Here is a 25,691-nt window from a genome sequence, read left to right on the forward strand (position 1 = left end):
AGACAACTTGCAAAAAACATTTTTTGTAACCCAGTGTAATTAATGCATGAAAGGGTTAAACAGCTCTTTTCAGTGGCTCTTTGAAGGGAGCCAATAGTCCCATCACTAGTCTAAACTCAGGGAAAAATATCTCATAAAGCAGAACATTAAGGCTACAGTCGCGAGCCAACCACAGGAAGCCTTATCCTCATCCAGGTCCCGCCCATCTTCCATCTTTCTGATTGGCCGTAACTCTTCAACTACGTTCCTGATTGGTTCAAACGTCTGTCCTTTTCCTCCACCCCCTGTCACCTTAGACCACGCACAGTAAACATGGCGGCCCTCAGTATCGCTCGTAGCAGCTGCGGATTGTTCAACGGGCTGAGGACATCTTTCAGGAGTTTGGCACAAGTGAAACATGGCGCAGTCGTCGCCGCTTTACCGCAGAGCAGTTCTCAACGGGACTGCCGGTGGTACTCGGTCAGTAACCTGTCCGTGAAGGAGAGGATTGAGAAGAAACGGAAGGCGGCGCTACTGGGGGGAGGCCAGAAGAGAATAGATGCACAACACAAAAAGGTGAACAAGTCACACACTAGTGTTAGAAGTTAGTGTTAAACTCCACTGTCCCCAGACTGTGGTGATATTTCCAGGTTTTAGTAGTTTAAATACGGGGGCAGCTGGAGTAATTGAGGTGTCCAGGTCTTGCTCAAGGGCTATGAGTTCAGACTAGTGTTGTTTTTAAGTTAACATGAACAAACCGACATTTCCACAGCTCCTTATACCCTCCGTGTGTCACTATGATAGACTCACTCAAACCCCTGGTTTTCTTTCAGCAGCTCTCTGTCTTGGTGTGTATCAACCTTGATGCCCTTGAGCAAGGTACTAATCTGCATGGCTGTTGGTAGAAAGTCTGGTTCTGTTTACCAGAGGGTGTCAAATTTAACCCTTTCATTCATGAATTACACTGGTCAACAAGAAATTTATTGCTGAAGTTTTTTTGAGCTGATTTAGGATAATTTTGGTGTGCTGAATCCAAAAATCACATTCATTTTGCTCAATCAGGTCAACTTTCTGAACTATGCTACATATTGGCTTTTGAACATTTTTGCTTACATTTATGGGCATTTTCACATCATATGATACAAAATTCTTTCATATTTCTTGCAATAAACGAGTTGTGAAGATTTTACTTTTGCCAATTTATGATTAATGGTTTTTTTAATATTACAGGTGAATGAAATAGCGTTGACTAGAAGATCTTGCAAAAATAAGCCTGACGTATTCTGCTACATCTGCAGTGAATACACCATTGTACCTAACAGAAAGCCTGTTAGAAAATGATTTTTTTTTTTCTCTTAAAACGTATTTTGGGTGAGAATTATATAAAAAATCAACTGATAAAGTCACAAAAATATAATCAATTTGTGAGATCAAATTTTTCAAAATCAAATTAGAAAAAAAACCTGACCTGATTGAGAAAAACAGATGTCATTTTTGGATTTAGTGGTGCAAAATGGTCCCAATTCAGTTGAAAAAACCTAGACAACTTGCAAAAAACATTTTTTTGTAACCCAGTGTTATGAGACCCTCAATCAAGATTTTTTTTTTTCCTGCGTGTTTTTATTCCTCTTTAGGCATGAATTAGGGCTGCACGATTAATCGATTTTAAATCGAAATCGGATTTTTTAATTAGGACGATTTTTAAAAAAGGGAAATCGTAAAATCGATTTCATCTTTCTTCTGCCTCCGGGCCGCGCGCCTCCGCGCGCCCGCGGGCTCCCGTAGGCTCTTCCTGTGACAGCGGTCTGTCACAGAAGTCTGTGTAATGACCACGGACGTTAAATCTGTTCATGAACCCGCAGTACTTATAGCAATGTAAGCCGTGGCTTCACGCACGGATCCCGCAACTGAAATATAACTGCAAGCGGATCACTAATCTTCCGTTGTCCCGGATCCGTACCGTACTGTCTTCTTCCGAACCGGGTCCGGGTCTCGGGGTCCTCAGCCTCAGCAGAGGAGCCCACACAGCCCTGTGCCCACACACATCCACCAGCTCCACAGATAGAATCCCTCCAGTGTGTCCTGGGTCGGTCTGTTCCACGCACGGATCCCTCAGTTTAAATAGAACCGCATGTGGATCACTCATATTTACCTGGTCCACGCACGCACGCACGACTGATGCCTGTCACTGACTGACACTGGGATCACTGCTGTGGACCAGATACCCAGAAAAGGGGGGAAAAAAAACAAAAAAACTTTTTTTTTTTTTTTTTTTTTTTAAATAATTAATTTAGTCCTCTTACTTGCCTAATTTTTCACTCACAAATGTAAGTTCTTTAACACAAAACCAAATATTATTTATATTTTGTAAGATGTTGAACTTTATTTAAAGCTGTTGGATAAATGTGGAAACAAAAAGGCTATAAAAAACATAAGTATTTGCTCTGATTTGGACATTTTATTATAGTGTATTCCCCCTGACAAACTTATGTTATTTTCTTGTTGTATACATTGTTTGTATACTCTACTTCATTTTAAAGATTTAATGAAGAGAAAAAACAAAACAAAACTGTGGGTTCATCACGTGATACCATCACAGCTTTGAGGTCGGAGCAGTGGCTTGCATTGTGGACTGCTCACGAAAACGACATGCTGACTTCTGTTGTCTTTTCTAGTTATACCCAAAAATCGAAATAGAAATCGAAAATCGAGTTTTTAGAAGAAAAAATCGGGATTTTTTTTTTTTTGCCAAAATCGTGCAGCCCTAGCATGAATAAAGCATGCCTAAGAAAACTTTTCTTATGAACCTTTTTTTCATGGAGCTGCAAACATGTCCACTCAGCTGGAAACCATGCGTTTCATTTTTGGAGCAAATAAACATGTATTTACTGATATATTGTGTGAAAACTATGAAATAAAAAAAAAAATTAATGCTTATTTTAGGTGATTAATTTATCAGACAGGGATAGTTGTTTGTTTACATGCTTTACTAGTTTGTCTGATAAATGAATTACCTACAGGGTGGGGAAGCAAAATTTACAATATTTTGAGGCAGGGATTGAAAGACAGTGTATGACCAAGTAGTTTATTGAAAGTCATGAGAATTTATTTGCCACAAGAAAATGTACATAATAGAAAATGTTTTTATTCTATGTGTCCTCCTTCTTTCTCAATAACTGCCTTCACACGCTTCCTGAAACTTGCGCAAGTGTTCCTCAAATATTGGGGTGACAACTTCTCCCATTCTTCTTTAATAGTATCTTCCAGACTTTCTGGTAATAGTTTTGCTCATAGTCATTCTCTTCTTTCCATTATAAACAGTCTTTATGGACACTCCAACTATTTTTGAAATCTCCTTTGGTGTGACGAGTCCATTCAGCAAATCACACACTCTTTGACGTTTGCTTTCCTGATTACTCATATGGGCAAAAGTTTCTGAAAAGGTATGGATAATAGTGTTAGGTATGATTATGACATCAATATAGGTTTGGTTTCAAAACAATTGACATAGTGCCTGCTGAGAAAAGACAACTAAATGTTCATTGTAAATTTTGCTTCCCCACCCTGTACAATAATTACATGTGGAGGACAGTATGAACCTTTACCAGACATGTTTAATGCTGTTAATCTGATGTTTTCTCACATTTTAACACTGTAATCCCAGTCATTACTCACTTCGTAGAGATAATATGCAAAAAACCCAAAACTTTTTACAAAAACTGTTAATTACAGACTAATAACAATTGATTTACTCTTAAACATATTATTCTAGATCAGGTTTATCAAGAATAGTAAAGTTACAGTAATGGTATGAATGTCAGTATATGAGATGATGTATGAGCGTCCACTGTGTTGGCTGATATGGAACTAAAACAACAGAATCCATAAATATATAAGAGAACAGCTGTAGAATAAGTATCCACTGTAGTGACCACTTTGCATGAAAGGTTTAAATGACAGCTCAAACCTGCATTTTATCTAGAATTACATTTTTGTATGTCAGTTCCATCTAGTTAACTTTAGATAACTTGTTCATATATTTTTTTATGCTTACTTTTCTCTTGTTGGATGCTGTCTATTATCTTTATTGGACATAAAATTAAGACTAGGATACACAGGGTTATGACTTGTGTTTAACCCTTTCATGCATGAATTATGATTACCTAAATCAAGATTTTTTTTTTTTCCTGAATGTTTTTATGCCTCTTTAGGCATGAAAAAAACAATGTGATTGAAATTTTTTTTTACAAATCTATTTTTCATGGAATTACAAAAATCTCCACTCAGCTGGATACCATGTGTTTAATTTTTGAAGCAAAGAAACATGTATTTACTGGCATACTGTGTGAAAACTATGAAATAAAATAATTTTTTAATGCTGTGAATCTGATGTTTTCTCACATTTTAACATACTAAAATACTAGTTATTACTCACTCAGATAATATGCAACAACAAAAAAACCCAACTTTTATTTTTAAAATAAATTTAATTTACAGTCTAATAACAATTAACAATTGATTTAAACTCAAATATGTTACTGCAGATCAGGTTTATCAAGAACAGGAACAGTAATGGTATGAATTGTAATGTATGGGGTGTTGCATAAGCGTCCACTGTGTTGGTTGATATGGAAGTAAAACATCAAAACCCATGAATATACAAGAGAACAGCTGGAGAATAGCTGTCCACTGTAGTGACCACTATGCATGAAAGGGTTAAGGAATATCTGTGCTAACAAGTGCCTCCAAGGATACATGCATACAGGACAGCACATTAATAAAACAAGGCCATGAATGCAGTCAAAGCTCCATATTTATTGATAAGTTTGTTCCTTACACTCTCCAGAGTTGAAAGAAACTTGTCTTGTCTTTGTCTGCCAAACATGGAAACTTTTCATTTCACTAGATTTGCACCTTTATTTATTTATTTAGTTTTTGAGCTGATAGTGAAATGCATCTTGGAAAAATATATAAGAGGAAGGGGGGCAGTATATCCTGATTTTCTGACCTGTGAGCTGCACACACAAAGGAGAAGATGACGATATATGCGAAAGGATTTTGTAAGATAGGCTAGTTGTTGGAAAGGACTGTATATTGTGTCATTATAATAGTTTATAACCAGACTGTCAAAAACAAGGTCTCATTGACACATTTTATCTCAGTAATCACACCAGAAACCGAAGTGTCTAGTTAGCATTTTTTACTAATACTGATAAATGTCTCTTAGAAGTTTAAGGCAAACTTCTGATCTGGCTCAATAATGAGTATCACCCCTGTCAGAATAAAAAACTGCCAGATTCCTTCTCCTCATGGACAAACTGTAGCATCTAATTTTGATCTGTAGTGTGGGTCGATCCAGTGTCATTTGATCAGAAACAGATTAGTTTGCAGTTCTCCGTTACAGTAGATGCACAGTGGTCGACAGACAGTGCTTCAGCCTTCCACATCCACATCCACCTCTGATGCTCTAAACCAAACTGAAGCAGATCAATCCAACATGTTCCTCTCTACTTGCTTCAGCCATCCTTCCTGACAGCGATGTGGATGGGATTTAGCAGTCTCTTTAAACAAAGGGAGAATACTCTGTTCACAGATTGCCAGAAAGGATTGACAGCTCAGGAGATGAGTCTGACATTTCAGCTCAGACGTCCAACTGTATTTTGCATTAAGCATAAAATCAGTGAAGAAAAAGGAACACAAAAGTTTGTCAGTTTTCAGATTTCCATGGAGGCTGATGGGCCTGGTTCTTTATTTGAGTATATTTGATTTAGGATTGTTTTTGCCTGCTTTGATTGATTGATTGATTGATGTATTTATTTCAAACATGAACTTCAAACAGAAGTAAATAAATAAACAAAACACTTAAACATAAGACATATAACACATATTCGAAAAGGAGTGAGAAGAAGTACAACTTATAAACTCCCACCCCTTCTCCTTATATAATTAATAACAATAATAACCTTCCTAGCCTAATCATATCTATACACTATTGCCATAATATGACTGATACTTACTATTAAATAATTAGGTTTCTGCTGAATCCATGTGGAGGACTTAAATGTTTTGAGTCTCCAAATAAAATAGGGAATTTTCCAGTCTACGTGAAGCCAAGGCCTCACAGATTTAAATGAGAGATCTAAGCTGTTGTCTAATGTCCCATATAGGTTATCAGATTGTTTTTTTAACTCTTAGTCACTGAACCTCTGTTAAAATTCACAGTAAACCGTCCATATATAACAGGGGTGTCAAACTCATTTTAGTTCAGGGGCCACATTCAGCCCGATTTGATCTCAAGTGGGCCGGACCAGTAAAATAATAACAGTGAAAAAAGTAAAATTATATAATGATCAGGTTTACGTCTACAAAGTTTCCTTAAAAATCTGACTAACATGAACAACTTGAATCGTGTTAAGAAAAACAAGTGCAATTTTAACAATATTCTCCCTTGGTTTATCAGTTTATCATTTACACATGTGCATTACAATCGAACAAAAGATTTAGTAACAGGCAGAATATTGGTAAAATTGCATTTACTTTTCTTAAGACATTTCTGTTTGTTCATATTTGTTCAGGCTATTCACATTTTTTGTTAACATATATTTTGGTAATGTAAACATTTTCATGTAATGTTACTTTTTTACACCAAAATAAACAAAGAGAAAATTTGGGGTTGTCATTATTTATAGGTTATTATGATAATATTTTACTGGTCTGACCCACTTAAAATCTAATTGGACTGTATATGTCTGTATGTGGAACCTGAATTAAAATGATTCTGACACCATTGATTATTAATATCTTCAGTGTAATTTTTGCAGTTTTTCACAAATTCATCTGGAATGGACCCTTTGGCGGGCCGGATTTGGCCCCCGGGCCCAAGTTTGACAGCAGTGATATATAAGGTTGTATGGTTCACACTACAAATGTCCTTGAGATCAGCTATTGTTCTGTCTTTCTTTAGGGTAAACTGACGGCCAGGGAGCGAGTGGAGCTGCTGCTGGACCCCGAGTCTTTTGTGGAGTCTGACATGTTTCTGGAGCATCGCTGCTCCGATTTTGGTATGGAGCAGGACAAAAACAAGGTACAGTCGCCTCATACTTTGGCTACTTGAAATGTTTCTTCCATTGGCTTTGAAATTTCATGGTCATGTTTTTCCATCTTAGTTCCCAGGTGACAGTGTAGTAACGGGCCGAGGCAGGATCAATGGTCGACTGGTGTATGTATTCAGCCAGGTACAGTGTTTGAGGATTGAATTATAATGTAGAGAATTTTACCAATATGCAGCAATTTGGATTTATTTTTATATCATTTGCTGTTTTTTGTCAGGACTTCACAGTGTTTGGGGGCAGTTTATCTGGAGCTCACGCACAGAAGATCTGTAAGGTAAACAATACTGAGAAACTGAAATGTACACGTCAGTTATCAGTAATATTATGTTTTTTGGGGTAGGTATTGGATTGCTGATTTCTTTTTTTAATCTTTAATTGTTATTTGCTCAGATCATGGATCAGGCCATGACGGTCGGAGCTCCAGTCATTGGGTTAAACGACTCTGGAGGAGCTCGAATTCAAGAGGGAGTGGAGTCTTTAGCTGGATATGCAGATATCTTCCTGGTGAGTTTTTGTTGTTAAGTGTGTGAAAACATGCTGTAATTGATCAATAATTGACATCAAACATTTGGTATGTCTTGATTTATTTTCATTTAATTGTCAGATTTATTCATTGATATATTTTATGTGGCAAACTATTTTCCTTCTGTGATTTTTTTTTTTTTTTTTTTTTTTTTTTTTTTTTTTTTTTTTTTTTGTGTGTGTGTCTTTTTTCCAGAGGAATGTGTTGGCATCAGGTGTCGTCCCTCAGATCTCCCTCATCATGGGTCCCTGTGCAGGTGGAGCTGTGTATTCCCCAGCCCTGACAGATTTCACCTTCATGGTTAAAGTGAGAAGCTAAAAAGAGTTAATCTCTTGCCCCCCCCCCCCACCACCACCACCACCACCACACACACACACACACACACACACACACACACACACACACACACACACTTGGTGCAAAAACACCTAAAATCTCTCTTTAATGTACAGTGTGTATTTCATGGAAGGATCCAGGTGAAACTGATGAATCCAACAAATCATCACATGGAAACCAAATGTCATTAAAAAAATAAACAAATGCAGTTGATTTTTTTCTTTTATGTTTTGATAAACTCAGTTGTAGGAAAACTACTGACAACTCCCAACTTTTTATTCATCACTTGGTAATGCATTCTATATACTCATTTCATTTGTTTGTTTATTTTGAGTATTTACAGAATACATGCAAATTCAAAATTAAAAAAAAAAAAAAAAAAAAATCATTCATCTATACTTGAAAAAGAGTGGGAAGAAGAAAAACTTATTTAATCCTACCCCCATTCTCATCATCAAATAACTTAACATAATAACATTTTAAATACTCACTCCTGTCCTTGGACTTCAAGCCAGAACAATGAACAAAATAGAACAAAATAGGCCGAAACCAAATTAGAATGAACTCATTTGACAGCATTTACATTGCATAACCAAAATGTATGTAAAACAAAAAAAAAAGTAGAAACAAAGTACATTCCTGGTGGTGTTACCACAGGTAACAGTTAACCATTAACTTACATGATAATATTTACATACCAACAATGGTAAAAACAAAAAACTGCCATACCACAAGTGGTAAAGAACAGCAATAATTACACACACACACACACACACACACACACACACACACACACACACACACACACACACACACGTGTATATATATATATATATATATATATATATATAAGCACATGTGTAAAAGCACCTAAAATTAAAACATTACATCTTTAAATGACTTCAACTAGAGCAGATTAATTAAAAAAAATCACAGATATCTTAGATATTGCACAACAGCCTATAAATATAAAAAGATGAATTAGTAGTAATAAATACAATAATATAATAAAATAATTCTAATAGTTAACTTCAAAATGGACATGTTGTTAGAGGGAATGTACAGGTCAGGCACACAAATGATGTATGCATCAAAAATGGTTCAATGACTAAAAATTGTGAAAAATATAAGATATTGTATATCAGTATAAACCTGTCAATAAATCAGGCTAAAGGTACTTACCTATTAGTACTCATGAATTCTTTTAATTACCAAAGTCCAACAGAGTTTTTCTTCTGTTCAAGATGGTTTTGTGCAGCTGAACATGGTGTTCTTTGTCTAGGATTGGCTACTTTTTCTCAGTAATTTGTCAAATGATTGTGTGTTTAGGACACGTCATACCTGTTCATCACTGGTCCTGATGTTGTGAAGTCAGTGACCAATGAAGATGTGACTCAGGAAGAGCTAGGCGGAGCCAAAACACACACCACTGTGTCTGGTCAGTTTGTACAGTTATACCTTTTAGTGTGTGTGTGTGTGTTTTTTCCTAAACACTCTACTAGCTCTGATATTTTTTGTGTTGCCTCTTGCTCGTAGGTGTTGCTCACCGTGCATTTGAAAATGACGTTGAAGCCCTTCTCAACCTGAGGGAATTCTTTAACTTCCTCCCTCTCAGCAACCAGGATCCCGCCCCCATCAGGGAGTGCCACGACCCCAAGTAACCAATCACAATGTGCTTTATTTAAAACAACAACCAATCACATTTTATTGCTACAGGAGTATTGTAGAGCTGTAGCTATCGATTATTTATGTAATCGATTAGTCTATGGATTATTTTCTGCAAATTCAATTAAACAATTATTTGAATAGGCAAAAAAATAGTAAAAACATGAAATACATGTCCTTTATTCCAGAACCAGCTGAAACAACCACCACAAAAAGTACAAGGAAATATGAAAAATATCTATATAGAAGTAATAACAATAGTAACAACAGTATAATAGTATACATTTTTTTAATATACTTTTATGTATACTTTTATACTTTCTATCTTATCTGTCTGTCTATCTATAACTGTTTAATTGACAAATGGTATGTGCACTGTAGTCTTTAACAAATATGTATCCAACTTACTAACAGTTTGAGGTGTAATTAACATAGAACTTAAAAAAATAACAAACAAAAATCCAAATATTTTTACTGTTTGTGTAAAAGCTTCAAAGTTTAAAGGAGTAAGTGATGGTTCCAATGCAGAAAAGTGAACATATAGATATTTTCTGCCTTTTTGTCCTCGTCTCCATGTTGTTTGTGTTGATCCTGGCGTCATGTGCGTCACAATAAGCGTCCGTGTGAAACATAACAGTGGAACCAGTGTTTACCAGAAGCAAAATTAAGGAAACAAAGCTTCAAATTCAGGAAAACTGTAATAGAATAATTTTTAAAAATAATTTCAGCTCTAAATTTCTGTATGTTTGTATTTCAACACATGCCTCAAACTGTTTCCTTTTTTTTTTTTTCTTTTTTTTTTTTTTAATTATTATTATTATTATTTCAAATTGTACATTTACACAAACATGCACCCATACATAGGGAACCACACAGACACAACATATACAAACAAATTATACAACAAACCTACCAAACCCCCCCAAAAAAGAAGGAAAAAAACAAACAAAAACAAACCAAAAAAACACAACAAAAGAAACAATAAGATAAATAATGCTATCAACTCCCCTTTACAGTACTCTGACATAGGGCTGACCAAGAGTCAATACAGTGCAAACCAACAACACATTTCTCCATCAAAACTGTGTTTCCTTTCCAGCGATCGCCTTGTACCTGCCTTGGACACCATCGTCCCATTTGAGTCAACTAAAGCCTATGACATGTTGGACATCGTTCACGCAGTACGTCTCTAACACTCAGGTTCATACATGCAGCTACAGCTCATTCAACCGTCTACAGCCGCCACACTTTGTCTCTCTATGTGTCTGTTCAGATTGTAGATGAGCGGGACTTCTTTGAGATCATGCCCAACTACGCCAAGAACATTGTGGTGGGATTCGCACGCATGAATGGACGCACTGTAGGCATTGTGGGTAACCAGCCCAAAGTGGCCTCTGGTGAGTGCAAAGTGAAAAATAACTGTGTAGCATTTTTGGAAAGGGTCAATGTGGAAAAGAGGGGTTTGTGATGGGGTTTGGTTCTGTTTTTTTGTTTTTTTCAGGCTGTCTGGACATTAACTCCTCTGTGAAGGGAGCCCGCTTTGTACGTTTCTGTGACGCTTTCAACATTCCCATCATCACTTTTGTAGACGTTCCGGGCTTTCTGCCAGGTATTCCTCCACATCATCCAGTACTATTACCACTGGTAGCATTTGACTGTAAAAGTAGATGAATGTTGAGTCGAAAAACACAAAACATCAATCAGTCAATCAAATTTTATTTATATAGTGCCACATCACATGACACTTGACATATAGAGCTGATTGAAAACAGCCTCTCAAGCCATTTTACAGAAACCAACAGAATCCTCCTGGAGCAAACACTTGGTGACAGTGGAAGGAAAAACTACCTTTAACAGAAAGAAACCGGGAGTAGACCCAGACTCTGGAGGATGGACGACTGACAGGACCAGTTGGAGAGAAAGACAGAGAGATTGGGGGAGGGGTGAGGGACACATGGATAGGGATGGGAATCGAGAACCGGTTCTTTTTGAGAACCAGATCCTTAAGAATGAATGATGTCGGCACGGATCCGTGGACCTGTTGGGGGGTGGGGGGGTGGGGTTGGCTTTAGATGCTTATAAGATGCTCTCTCTCTCTCTCTCTCTGTCTCTCTCTCTGTCTCTCTCGCTCTCTCTGTCTCTCTCTCCCTCTCTGTCTCTGTCTCTCTCTCTCTGTCTCTCTCTCTCTGTCTCTCTCTCTCTCTCGGTCTCTCTCTCTCTTTCTCTGTCTCTCTCTCTCTCTGTCTCTCTCTCTCACTGTCTCTCTGTCTCTCGCTCTCTCTGTCTCTCTCTCTCTCCCTCTCTCTCTGTCTCTCTCTCTGTCTCTCTCTCTTTCTCTGTCTCTCTCTCCCTCTCTCTCTCTCTCTCTGTCTCTCTCTCTCACTGTCTCTCTCTGTCTCTGTCTCTCTTTCTCTCCCTCTCTCTCTGTCTCTCCCTCTCTCTCTGTCTCTCTCCCTCTCTCTCTCTCTCTCTCTCTCTGAGGTGCGGTTGTAGGGCTGCAGGTGACAATGCTGGCATGGATTCCTCAGGTGTGCAGCCAAAATAAATAGCCGGTCAATAGTAAAATGATGTGTAGAGTAAAAAAACATGTCATCGACTAATGTTCATGGTCAATTACGTCAACTAATCGCGGCAGCATTACTACTACTGTAACTATTAGTGCCTATAATAGAAACATCTGCCATCCATGATAAAGTTTTTATTTTTATTTTTTTATCTAACCTTTATTTACCAAGATTAAGAACAGATTCTTATTTACAAATGCAGCCTGAACAAAGAGCAATGGCTTCTTGAGGGGTGGGGGGTGAGGGGGCTAAGGGTAAAAACAAGGTTAAACAATTACAGAAACAAACAGTTAATAAATAAATAAATACATTACAACAATAACAGTGAGACATGTAAAAAGACAAATACTCAACAGGTGCAACAGTCAACTAAAATTTGTTCCAGGTTTTGCTTAAAAACTGTGAGAGATGTGAGGACAGTGAGTTTGAGGGTGTTTTGTAGAGTGTTCCAGTGGTTAGCTGCAGCAAATCGGAAGGCACTGTGACCGAACACAGTGCGGGCTTTGGGGATAGTGAGTTTGATGAGCCTACTGGACCTAAGATTGAGTGCAGAATGGGAGAGGTGCAGAAGGGAGGAGAGGTAAAGAGGGGTTTTTCTGAGTAAGGTCTTGTAAATGAGCTGGAACCAGTGACGGAGCTGTCTGGTGTGGAGGGACGTCCAGTCAACTAGGTTATACAGGTCACAGTGGTGAGTGGAGAAGGGAGCACCTGTGGCCAAACGGATGGCAGAATGGTGGAGAGGGTCAAGTTTGCTGATAAATGAAAATGATGATAGAGGCAGGTGAACAGCAGGAGCACAGCAGCAGGTCTAGAAATGATTCTGGGAAAACCTGTGAGGACATAAAGCACAGAGACTCCAGGGAAGAAGTCGAGTCAGTAACATGACCTCTGCTGTGTTTTAGACATGAGATACAGTCTGTCTGCTTAAAAAGGAGGTGAAAGTTAACATTTAAAGAAGCCACATGTGTGTATCCTACAGTAACTGATTCTGTATTAATGTAACCAAGGATTAAAAGCAGTATCCTTCTACTGTGATGTTTTATGTAAGAGATGTAGCTGCTGCTGTGACGTATCACAGTATAAACCCAGATTCTTTTGAATCAACAGGTACTGCTCAGGAGTACGGAGGCATCATCAGACATGGAGCCAAACTGCTGTATGCGTTTGCAGAGGCGACTGTACCAAAAATCACCGTGATTACCAGGAAGGTATGTGTGGGTGTGAGAAAAGTGAGGAAATGAACAGTGAGGCAGTTTCAGATTAAAGTTACAAAGTCTGTGTAACACTTAACTATTACCACATGCATTCTAAACCTTAAATGGCTAAAATTTACTTAGAGGTCGTATTTCTGTCTTTGTGCATAAGAAATCAATATAAGTGAATCCCCAAAGGAACTGTGTGTTGGTAAATGCAAGTTCTGCAAATTTACAGGATTTCAGTTCTGTTCAACATGTTGATGCTCATATGAACTATGTTTTCAGCTCAAAAATGTCCCATTTCATCACAATTAATGCTATATTTTCATGTCACAAATGGCCAAGTTATATTTGAACTGAATTTTCCTGAAAAACAAATATTCTATTCTTTTAGATTCCCCAATTTTTCTTACAAGATTCTATCCTACATAGCACGTTTTATTTTTACAGGTTGCAATCTGGAGTATGGTGCTGATCCATCCTGCTTATGTTACGCCAATACATACATGAAGAATGTCACACGTCACTTTTTAAATCAACAGTTTTCTAATAATAAGCATTTTTATAAAGAAATAACAATTCTATATTGTTATTTCCTCTTTAGTCTGATGATAAACTATACAACAAATAATTCTGGTCCTAGTTTTTGCACAGGGATCATTTGTGGAAACGGTGACATGGCTGCCGAGTATCAGTATGATGGGATCCGGAACAACCATGTCACATCCGTCCACTGACACATTTAGTGTTTTTGTGTCAGCTGTTATTGTTTTCGATCCACAATACTAACATTTATGAATAAGAGGGGAATTATCAATAGTAAGTCTATAAGTTTATTACTAATAAAGTACTGGTACTGACCAGAGCATCATGGGTAATGTCACGTCCGTCCACCAGCAAAAGTTTTCACATACACGTGCTATTCCAAATCCAATATTTGTGAAAATAGAGCTTCCACTGTCAAAAATGGAAAGGATATTGTTTTGGTTTTTTTTTTTTTGAAGTAAATCACTTGGTAATGGTTAAATGTTTGGAAGTCACTACAAAAAATATTTCTGGGTGAATGGAGTCATATACTCATGAAGGAAATGATGATAAATACTGTGTTAAATATACTGTTACTAATTTGACTTGGTCTGTGTCATTAGAATGAAATGACAATATGACTATACTTCATCTATCACTACATAAGACTGATACATCACTAAATGTAATCTATTACCTTGTCTCTACACATGGTTTGTGCCTGAGTCATGTCAGATGGATTATCACTCATGGTAGAATTGACTCCCATAATGCCTTGTTACTTCATTATGTCATGAAGCTGCTGCTTTTTCACTATTTAGATTCACACCCCACATATTTGTTAAGTAGACATTCAAACTGTCCTCTAACTTTACAAGAGTTTATTTAATATCAGGAAAAACAAGGACGGTTAAACTGTGATTGTATGTACAACATAAGACGTGTGTGTGTGTATGTTTTTTTTCTCCAGGCTTATGGAGGAGCCTATGACGTGATGAGTTCCAAACATCTGAGAGGAGACGTGAACTACGCCTGGCCCACAGCTGAGGTGGCCGTCATGGGCGCCAAGGTACAAACAGCGTCTTTATCCCCAGTGTCCTGTGTGTGTGTGTGCTTTCTGAACATGTGTGGTGTGTGTGCGTCTTGCTCTCCCACAGGGTGCTGTTCAGATCATCTTCAGAGGGAAGGAGAACCAGGCAGAGGCAGAAGCCGAATATGTGGACAAGTTTGCAAATCCCTTCCCTGCTGCTGTCAGAGGTAAACCTGCTCATTTTTTAATTTGGACTTTTTGGGAAAAATGAGAACTGGACACCTGCTTTAACCTTATATAATACAGCAAAGCAATCCCATGCAGCCAAAATAAACATACAGACGGATGGAGAACTGTATTTATCCCACTATGGGCAGGTCAGTTTGACAGGCTCCAGTTGTGGCTCAAGAAGTGAATTGGAAATATAATGTGTGGGATGGGGCTGGGTAAAAAAATCAATTTGATTGATCTTGGATCGATTTCGTTTTAATTTTGCGTAATCGATTAATAGTGGATGAGATCAAGTTTTTCAGAGCAGAAGCGCGGCCGGCTCCGTCTTGTGAAACCCTGAGGAAGTCTTGGTCTCGCTCACGACGGCTTTGGTGCGGAAAAAGACGCGGAGGAAGGGTGGGGAAAACCCCCCCGCTGGAGGTCCTCCCAGCGGGGGGACCTCCAGCGAACCTGCAGTGTGAAGGAACTGGCCGCCTGGAGGTTCTCTGAGGAGAGTCACAGAAGCCGATCGTTCTTGGAATAATAACTTGGATCCATACTATCACCTATGGCTGAGTATGGAGTTAGAGGAAGAGGAAAGTGACAATGTCTGACCGCTACGCTACCACCCCCAACCCGCTCCCCGACCAACAATCACGGAGTGCAACCCCACCCCTGCTCCAATCACGGAATGCGCATACCCCCCAGTGAGTAGAAGCCACCAGCCATAAAACAGAATAAAGATGATGAAGAAGTCCGTTCTGATCCACTGTAGAAACATGGTACTGTTTCTGTCCTGTTCATTATTTCAGAGCAGATTCATCTACTTCCTGCTGAAATGTCAGATTTATTTCCTTTCTAATATCAATATTGATACCAGTATTGATGTGTTGCATGACTGCGGTGCTCAAATAATCAGGTTACAACTCAAAACTGTACTTTGGTATCACTAAATTAATCTGAATCAATTAATATTGAATCGAATCGATATTGGATCAAATCGAATTGCGATTAATCGATTCACAACCTTATGAATCGAAACTGAATCAATTATGGAACTTGGCCGTGATACCCAGCCCTAATGTATAATATAAACACATCAACAAACACCTGGACCATTCATCAGACATACTGTCAGTGAGAGCAGCGTAATGCAGCCGTTCAGACACAGCCACATACAGGGGTTGGACAAAATAATGGAAACACCTTCACCTCAAGATGATAATGCCCCAATCCATACAGCTAGAATTGTTAAAGAATGGCATGAGGAACATTCTAATGAAGTTGAGCATCTCGTATGGCCGGCACAGTCCCCAGACCTCAACATTATTGAGCATTTATGGTCAGTTTTAGAGATTCAAGTAAGACGTCGATTTCCACCGCCATCGTCTCTAAAAGAGTTGGAGGGTATTCTAACTGAAGAATGGTTTAAAATTCCTTTGGAAACAATTCACAAGTTGTATGAATCAATACCTCGGAGAATTGAGGCTGTAATTGCCGCAAAAGGCGGACCTACACCATATTTACCTCCGCCAAGGAGGTTGTGTTTTTGCCAGGGTTTGTCTGTCTGTCTGTCCGTTAGTGTGCAACATAACTCAAAAAGTTATGGACAGATTTGGATGAAATTTTCAGGGTTTGTTGGAAATGGGATAAGGAAGAAATGATTAAATTTTGGTGGTGATCGGGGGGCAGACCAGAAAATTTCATCCAAATCTGTCCATAACTTTTTGAGTTATGTTGCACACTAACGGACAGACAGACAGACAGACAAACAAACCCTGGCAAAAACATAACCTCCTTGGCGTGGGGGGGCCCATGGGGGGGGGCCACAGATCAGCCTTGGCGGAGGTCTGCGCTCTCCGAGTGCTTCTAGTAAATTATATTTTGTTGATTTTTTGAGGTGTTTCCATTATTTTGTCCAACCCCTGTACGTGTGCATTCACACACATCACTAAAAAAAAGCACACAACAGACAATAAGTCAACAGACACATCCAGGTTACTCATAAACAGACTCCTACACCAGACTCATTTAACAGTCTGATATTAGAGGGAAAAAATAAGTTTGAATATCTGTTTGTTCTGCACATAACGTCACCCTGAAGGCATTAAAGTAGATCTATCTTCGAGGACATGGTGTGGTTGACGTAAGATGCTTCTGGCTTTCTGCTCAGAAATGACTGTTTGAGTAACACGGAGGTTTAATGTTTTAATCTTCACTGCAGTGTTCAGTCTGGTCCGAGCAGGTGAAGTGAGCCGTTATGTGCAGGATCCGTTGTCTGTACAGGCAATGAATCATAACGCAGAAGCAACAAGGAGGCATCGATGACAAATCACCTTTCTGAAAAGAACTGGTGCAGTTCTGGGTCTGGAATGTAGCTCTAATAATAGAACACACACAGGGTAAGCACCCCTGTGCAGGTCCTGAAAGTCTTAAAAAGTACAGAATTTTGAAACGCTGTTTTCCAGATCTTGAAAAGTCTGGAATCTTAAGTCTTAATAAAGTATGGAAAACAGTTTCTCTCATCGTTGAATTTTAGAGTATACTCAAAGGCACATAGTCTTGTAAGATAAGAAATATATGAGGAAAACATATTAGTCACTTAGTTTCAGTTTATTACCTCCGCCAAAGAGGTTCTGTTTTTGCTGGTGTTGGTTTGTCTGTCTGTCCGTATGCAAGATAACTCAAAAAGTTATGGAGGAATTTGGATGAAAATTTCAGGAAATGTTGATACTGGCACAAGGAACAAATGATTAGATTTTGGTGGTGATCGGGGGGGGGGGGGGGGGGCGGTGGCTGATCTGACTTGGCGGAGGTCGGCGCTCTGAGTGCTTTTTTAGTTTTGAATATGCAACTAAACAAAGTAATCCTACTTTGGTCCTTATAAATAAAACGGATTGCAAGAAAACATGAAAAACTTATATATGCAAACAAAATATGATTTCATTCACATATTTGAGGAGTAGTGGGAGGAAGTATAACTAAAAACACTTCTAAACTAGAAGCGCTCGGAGAGTGCAGACCTCCGCCAAGGCTGATCAGTGCCCCCCCCGTGGGCCCCCCCACCCCCGATCACCACCAAAATTTAATCATTTCTTCCTTATCCCATTTCCAACAAACCCTGAAAATTTCATCCAAATCTGTCCATAACTTTTTGAGTTATGTTGCACGCTAACGGACAGACAGACAGACAGACAAACAAACAAACAAACCCTGGCAAAAACATAACCTCCTTGGCGGAGGTAATCATACAAAAACTTGATATGATTTCACTAACCGGTCAGTACTGGAATAATTCTAATGAAACTTGTTTGTGTGATATCCATGCACTTTTGTGATTTTCATATGTTTACCTCCACCAAGGAGGTTATGTTTTTGCAGGGTTTGTTTGTTTGTTTGTCTGTTTGTCTGTCCGTTAGTGTGCAACATAACTCAAAAAGTTATGGACAGATTTTGATGAAATTTTCAGGGTTTGTTGGAAATGGGATAAGGAAGAAATGATTACATTTTGGTGGTGATCGGGGGTGGGGGGGGCCATGGGGGGGGGTGCAGACCAGAAAATTTCATCCAAATCTGTCCATAACTTTTTGAGTTATGTTGCACACTAATGGACAGACAAACAGACAGACAAACAAACAAACAAACAAACCCTGGCAAAAACATAACCTCCTTGGCGTGGGGGGGCCCACGGGGGGGGGCCACTGATCAGCCTTGGCGGAGGTCTGCGCTCTCCTAGTGCTTCTAGCTTGAAAATGTTCCTGTCAGTAAAACATAATTTACTGCAAATTATGCATTCATACATTTAATAAAATGACCTTTTCTACTACACACAACAGGTACAATCTCAACCAAAAAAGTACACACACAATTATAAAAGTACATAAAGTCAAGGTCTAGGGAAAAAACTGAAAAAGTTTTGAAAAAGTCTGGAATTTGTATTTGGATAAAGAACAGGCACCCTGCATATAATACATGGTGTATTGTACATGTACACAATACATACAAACTCAGATCAAATTAACTAGAGATAACTAAACACAGACTTAATTAACTAGTGCCATGTTAAACACCATCAAGTCATCTCCACTACTACAAATGACAATACATACTGTTGTATTTGAGAACAGTAATGTCACTGTGGTTTAATGTATGAACACAGTAATTAGCACTAGCACAGCTAACATGCAGAAGTTAATGTTAACCCTAGTTTATGTATCTAAAGTCAGGGTTTGTTATTAACCCTCACAGACCTGAACGGCTGCTGGAGACCAAAAAAATCTACTGATATGAAATGTTAATGAGTCCTCTTAAAACATGCTAATAATTCAGGTAAAATGCACTTTCTCAGCTTTTCAGTGGCATCAGATATGTCATATTTGGACGTTCAGAGGCTCCTTAGTGAACATGGAAACATCGTCATCTTCTGGAACATTGATTCACCAGTAAAACCCATGGAGTTTGACAAACGGCACTTGTTTTTTACGTTCACTTAATGAAATATTTTACTGCAAAAGTCACTTTTTCATCACTTTACTCTGTTCTGTATTTTAACTTTGAATTTTCTCTGACCTTTTATGAACATTTCCACGTTCAGTAGATGAAATATTGAAAACACCTGATTTTCACTGTGGATAATGCTATAATAAATGAAACATCACCTAGGAAACGTTAACTGTAGAGGAAAAATTAGTTTGGGTCATGACAAAAACAGTCTGTAAGAGTTAAGTTCTGGTAAACGTCATGACAGAATTCTTTAATGGTTTTGTCACAGGAGTGTCTGAAACAAAGCTGTCGTTCAATAAATAAACTAGAAGCACTCGGAGAGCGCAGACCTCCGCCAAGGCTGATCAGTGGCCCCCCCCGTGGGCCCCCCCCACCCCCGATCACCACCAAAATTTAATCATTTCTTCCTTATCCCATTTCCAACAAACCCTGAAAATTTCATCCAAATCTGTCCATAACTTTTTGAGTTATTTTGCACACTAACGGACAGACAAACAAACAAACAAACCCTGGCAAAAACATAACCTCCTTGGCGGAGGTAATAATAAATAGAAAAAGTTTAATTCAACAAACAGAAGCTGTGAATCTGTGACTCAACAGCTGACCCCAGTGTCAGACGGGTAGTACTCACCTGTCAATCACAGCAGTCACACACTCAACTGTGCAGAACTTTAAGCCTTATTATAGTGAAAACAGGTGATTTATAAAACACGTGCTCCCTGTACAGTTGTCATGGACGTTAAAATTATCTCTACCAGGACCCCTCTTGTTCAGTATTTACATGTTGCCCCTGGGCCAGTTCATATACAGTAATAACGCGTTCTACCACAACTATGCAGACGACACTCAGATTTACATGTCACTGACAGCAGGTGAACATGGGCCTGTGGACTCACTCTGGGACTGCCTCCAACATTCAGTCTAACCCTGACCCCCCAACAGATCAGTCTAACCCTGACCCCCCAACATTCAGTCTAACCCTGACCCCCCAACAGATCAGTCTAACCCTGACCCCCCAACATTCAGTCTAACCCTGACCCCCCAACAGATCAGTCTAACCCTAACCCTCCAACAGATCAGTCTAACCCTGACCCCCCAACAGATCAGTCTAACCCTGACCCCCCAACAGATCAGTCTAACCCTAACCCTCCAACAGATCAGTCTAACCCTGACCCCCCAACATTCAGTCTAACCCTGACCCCCCAACATTCAGTCTAACCCTGACCCCCCAACAGATCAGTCTAACCCTGACCCTCCAACAGATCAGTCTAACCCTGACCCCCCAACAGATCAGTCTAACCCTAACCCTCCAACAGATCAGTCTAACCCTAACCCTCCAACAGATCAGTCTAACCCTGACCCCCCAACAGATCAGTCTAACCCTAACCCTCCAACAGATCAGTCTAACCCTGACCCCCCAACATTCAGTCTAACCCTGACCCCCCAACAGATCAGTCTAACCCTAACCCTCCAGCAGATCAGTCTAACCCTAACCCTCCAACAGATCAGTCTAACCCTAACCCTCCAGCAGATCAGTCTAACCCTGACCCCCCAACATTCAGTCTAACCCTGACCCCCCAACATTCAGTCTAACCCTGACCCTCCAACAGATCAGTCTAACCCTGACCCCCCAACAGATCAGTCTAACCCTGACCCCCCAACATTCAGTCTAACCCTGACCCTCCAGCAGATCAGTCTAACCCTGACCCCCCAACAGATCAGTCTAACCCTGACCCCCCAACAGATCAGTCTAACCCTAACCCTCCAACAGATCAGTCTAACCCTAACCCTCCAACAGATCAGTCTAACCCTGACCCTCCAACAGATCAGTCTAACCCTGACCCCCCAACAGATCAGTCTAACCCTAACCCTCCAACAGATCAGTCTAACCCTGACCCCCCAACATTCAGTCTAACCCTGACCCCCCAACATTCAGTCTAACCCTGACCCCCCAACAGATCAGTCTAACCCTGACCCTCCAACAGATCAGTCTAACCCTGACCCTCCAACAGATCAGTCTAACCCTGACCCCCCAACATTCAGTCTAACCCTGACCCCCCAACATTCAGTCTAACCCTGACCCTCCAACAGATCAGTCTAACCCTGACCCCCCAACAGATCAGTCTAACCCTAACCCTCCAACAGATCAGTCTAACCCTGACCCCCCAACAGATCAGTCTAACCCTAACCCTCCAACAGATCAGTCTAACCCTGACCCCCCAACAGATCAGTCTAACCCTAACCCTCCAACAGATCAGTCTAACCCTGACCCTCCAACAGATCAGTCTAACCCTAACCCTCCAACAGATCAGTCTAACCCTGACCCCCCAACAGATCAGTCTAACCCTAACCCTCCAACAGATCAGTCTAACCCTGACCCCCCAACAGATCAGTCTAACCCTAACCCTCCAACAGATCAGTCTAACCCTGACCCTCCAACAGATCAGTCTAACCCTAACCCCCCAACAGATCAGTCTAACCCTGACCCCCCAACAGATCAGTCTAACCCTAACCCCCCAACAGATCAGTCTAACCCTTACCCTCCAGCAGATCAGTCTAACCCTGACCCCCCAACAGATCAGTCTAACCCTGACCCCCCAACAGATCAGTCTAACCCTAACCCTCCAACAGATCAGTCTAACCCTGACCCTCCAACAGATCAGTCTAACCCTAACCCTCCAACATTCAGTCTAACCCTGACCCCCCAACATTCAGTCTAACCCTGACCCCCCAACAGATCAGTCTAACCCTGACCCTCCAACAGATCAGTCTAACCCTGACCCTCCAACAGATCAGTCTAACCCTAACCCTCCAACATTCAGTCTAACCCTGACCCCCCAACATTCAGTCTAACCCTGACCCCCCAACAGATCAGTCTAACCCTGACCCCCCAACAGATCAGTCTAACCCTGACCCCCCAACAGATCAGTCTAACCCTAACCCTCCAACAGATCAGTCTAACCCTGACCCCCAACAGATCAGTCTAACCCTAACCCTCCAACAGATCAGTCTAACCCTAACCCTCCAACAGATCACTGTGTGGATGCAAAACAACTTTCTCCAGCTAAACTCAGACCAGACTGAAGTCATTGTCTTTGTCCCACAAAAACCCAGAGAAAGTGTCATCAGTCAGCTGGAATCTGTTACTTTAAAAGCGAAAAACCAGTTTAGAAATCTAGGGGTAATAATGGACTCAGACCTAAACTTTAACAGCCACATTAAATCTTTTCATTTTATTTCATTTCATTTATTCATTCATTCCAATCTAAATGATTGGAAAGGAGCAGGATCAAGAAAACTTATAATACCTGCCCCTTTCTTGAAACATATGCTTACATCAGATACAGTTATTACAGTAAACAGTTTACATAATAGTCAGTGCAAATAAAACAAATCCAACATCCATAAATTGAATTATGTCATTACATGCTTTTATGAAGCTTCTCTATTCTTTCCTTATACAAACTCTTAAACTGAAAAATATTTGTACAGCTCTTCTCTTCCACTGCCAAAGAATTCCACATTCTGACACCCACAACAGAAGTACACATTTTCTTCATCAAATTTTCTTCTTCAAATCAATGACATCATCAGCCTTTTACCATCTCAAAAACATTGCCAGAATCAAAGGTTTACTGTCTAAACCAGACTTATCCATGCGTTTATCTCTAGCAGGTTAGACTACTGGAACGGCCTTCTCACTAGACTCTCTAAACCAGCTGTCAGACAGCTGCAGTCCATCCAGAACGCTGCTGCTGGAGTCCTGACTAGAACCAGGAAGTATGACCATATTAGTCCTGAGCTCAGATCTGTGGCTCAGAGAATAGACTTTAAAACATCTCTGCTCGTTTATAAGTCTGTCCATGGTCTAGCACCAAAGTACATCTGTGACATGTTGGTCCCATATGAACCACCTCGGACCCTGAGAACCTCATGGTCTGGTCTTTTGCTGGTCTCAGAGTCAGGACTAAACAGGTGCAGCTGCGTTTCAGTTCTATGTGTTTCAGTTCTATGCAGCTAAACTCTGGAACCGTCCTCCTGATGATGTGAGACAGACCTGAACTGTGACAATGTTTAAGTCCAGGCTGAAAACAGCTGTTCAACTGTGCATAGAACAACTGAAAGGGTTCTGTCTGACCTCTGACCTTTTACTTTGTTTTAATTGATTATTATTTATGTTTTAATTGTAATTGTGTTTTTAATCTGTCTCTTTTCCATTTTTGTAAAGCTCTGTGAATTGCCCTGTGTATGAATTGTGCTATACAGATAAATCGGCCTTGCGTTGCCTAAAACCGTACTTTGCACCAGGCTGTGAACACGGTCACTCCATTTGAACACAGATCTGTGGGACTTGCTTTGGCATTCTGCCTCTAGTGGCGTTTCGAGGAACTGCAGTTTTTCGCTCTTCATTCTCATTCTTCAAACCTACTCCTCTTTGACTGAACATGCATTTGTTTCAGGTTTTGTGGATGACATCATTGAGCCGTCGACGACTCGTAAGAAGATCTGCAGAGATCTGGAGGTCCTGGCCAGTAAAAAGCAGGTCAACCCGTGGAAGAAACACGCCAACATTCCTCTGTGAAAAACCCACTGTGACCATCGGCGCCATCTAAAGGCAGAGTGTTGTAGACTGCAGAGGTACTTCTCCACCACCACTTGGACTTCCTCAGATGTTTGTTGTCGTAGTTCACAGTCTCTCCTTGAAGATCATGTTACTGTCACCTCCACTCGACTGTTCGTGTACAGATGCTCTCCCGGATCTGGGTTCTGCTTCGTAGTCCGTACATTTCGGTTTCAGAAACTGGTGCACTCGGTAAAATCTGGACGTCTGTATTTGCATCTTCGACACCGACGACTAGAAGATGTCAACTGGAAAATCATCCAGGGGAAAGTGCTGTGGTCTGACTGGTTCTCATGTCTGTAGTGGCCATATTGGCCGTTGACGTTGGTCTTCATTGACATTATGATGCAGTGGAGGGGAGGATCAGATGTGACAGGTACTCGGCAACAGCTGGTAAAGGTCGTCTAAACATCATTAGCCTCAGAACATAACTGCCTAAACCGGGGGTCCACCAAAGGTTCCAATGTGGTCCGTGGGATCAATTTACAAAGTGCAAAATAACAGCAGAATAACCGACAAAAAATAACGACTCCATACTTTCTTCTCAGTTTGATGTGAAAAAAATATTACACTGTCTATAAATAATGACAACCACAAATTTTTGTCTTTGTTTTAGTGGAAAAATAACATGAAATTATGAAAATATTAACATTTACAAACTATCTGTCACAATAAAATGTGAATAACCTGAACAACTATGAACAACCCGAAATGTGTAAAGAAAATTAAGCACAATTTAACAATTTTCTGTGTTTAGTGTCTGTGTAGATCTGATCCATAATGTATACACATGTAGAAATGATAAGTGGAGGCAGAATATTGTTAAAATTGCACATATTTTTCTTAAGAAATTTCAGTTTTTTCAGGTTATTCATGTTTTTTGTTTGGATAGTTTATAAAAGTAAGTATTTTCATAATTTAATGGTTTTTTTTTTTTTTTTTTTGCACTAAAACAAAGACAACTATTTGGAGTTGTCATTACACTGGGTTAAAAAAAAACGTTTTTTGCAAGTTGTCTAGGTTTTTTCAACTGAATTAGGACCATTTTGCACCGCTAAATCCAAAAATGACATCTGTTTTTCTCAATCAGGTCAGGTTTTTTTGCTAATTTGATTTTGAAAAATTTGATCTTCTCACAAAATTGATTACATTTTTGTGACTTTATCAGTTGATTTTTTATATAGTTCTCACCCAAAATAGGTTTTAAGAGAAAAAAAAATTTCATTTGATTCCTGTTAGGTACAATGATGTATTCACCGCAGATGTAGCAGAATACGTCAGGCTTATTTTTGCAAGATCTTCTAGTCGAAGCCATTTCATTCACCTGTAATATTTAAAAAAAAAAAAAAAAATTAATCATAAATTGGCAAAAGTAAAATCTTCAGAACTCATTTATTGCAAGAAATATGAAAGAATTTTGTATCATA

General features: G+C 39.6%; 1 protein-coding gene across 2 annotated transcripts; it reads left to right on the forward strand.

Annotated features, from left to right (window-relative positions):
• Nucleotides 1–276: 276 nt before the first annotated feature.
• Nucleotides 277–24,831, forward strand: pccb (propionyl-CoA carboxylase subunit beta). 2 transcript variants are annotated; one of them, XM_030127387.1, is made up of 15 exons: nucleotides 277–555; nucleotides 6,944–7,063; nucleotides 7,146–7,214; nucleotides 7,309–7,365; nucleotides 7,482–7,595; nucleotides 7,810–7,920; nucleotides 9,280–9,388; nucleotides 9,487–9,602; nucleotides 10,710–10,796; nucleotides 10,889–11,012; nucleotides 11,117–11,224; nucleotides 13,287–13,387; nucleotides 14,871–14,969; nucleotides 15,058–15,157; nucleotides 24,104–24,831. In XM_030127387.1, the coding sequence occupies exons 1-15, from the start codon at nucleotides 313–315 to the stop codon at nucleotides 24,223–24,225; spliced, it is 1,680 nt and encodes a 559-aa protein (XP_029983247.1). In that variant the 5' UTR covers nucleotides 277–312; the 3' UTR covers nucleotides 24,226–24,831. The 2 variants fall into 2 exon arrangements, with proteins under 2 accessions (XP_029983247.1, XP_029983246.1); XM_030127386.1 differs by having other exon boundaries at nucleotides 313–555; nucleotides 9,487–9,607; nucleotides 10,715–10,796.
• Nucleotides 24,832–25,691: the final 860 nt, after the last annotated feature.

This window comes from Sphaeramia orbicularis, chromosome 22 (assembly GCF_902148855.1).
Source record: "Sphaeramia orbicularis chromosome 22, fSphaOr1.1, whole genome shotgun sequence".
NCBI classification, from domain to species: Eukaryota; Metazoa; Chordata; class Actinopteri; order Kurtiformes; family Apogonidae; genus Sphaeramia; species Sphaeramia orbicularis.

Bases quoted from the DNA above. Each gene is read 5' to 3' on its own strand.
- pccb (XM_030127387.1), top strand. From the start codon at position 313: ATGGCGGCCCTCAGTATCGCTCGTAGCAGCTGCGGATTGTTCAACGGG. The intron at 10,797-10,888 runs GTACGTCTCTAA...GTGTCTGTTCAG, and splicing joins TGTTGGACATCGTTCACGCA to ATTGTAGATGAGCGGGACTT. The intron at 14,970-15,057 runs GTACAAACAGCG...GCTCTCCCACAG, and splicing joins TGGCCGTCATGGGCGCCAAG to GGTGCTGTTCAGATCATCTT.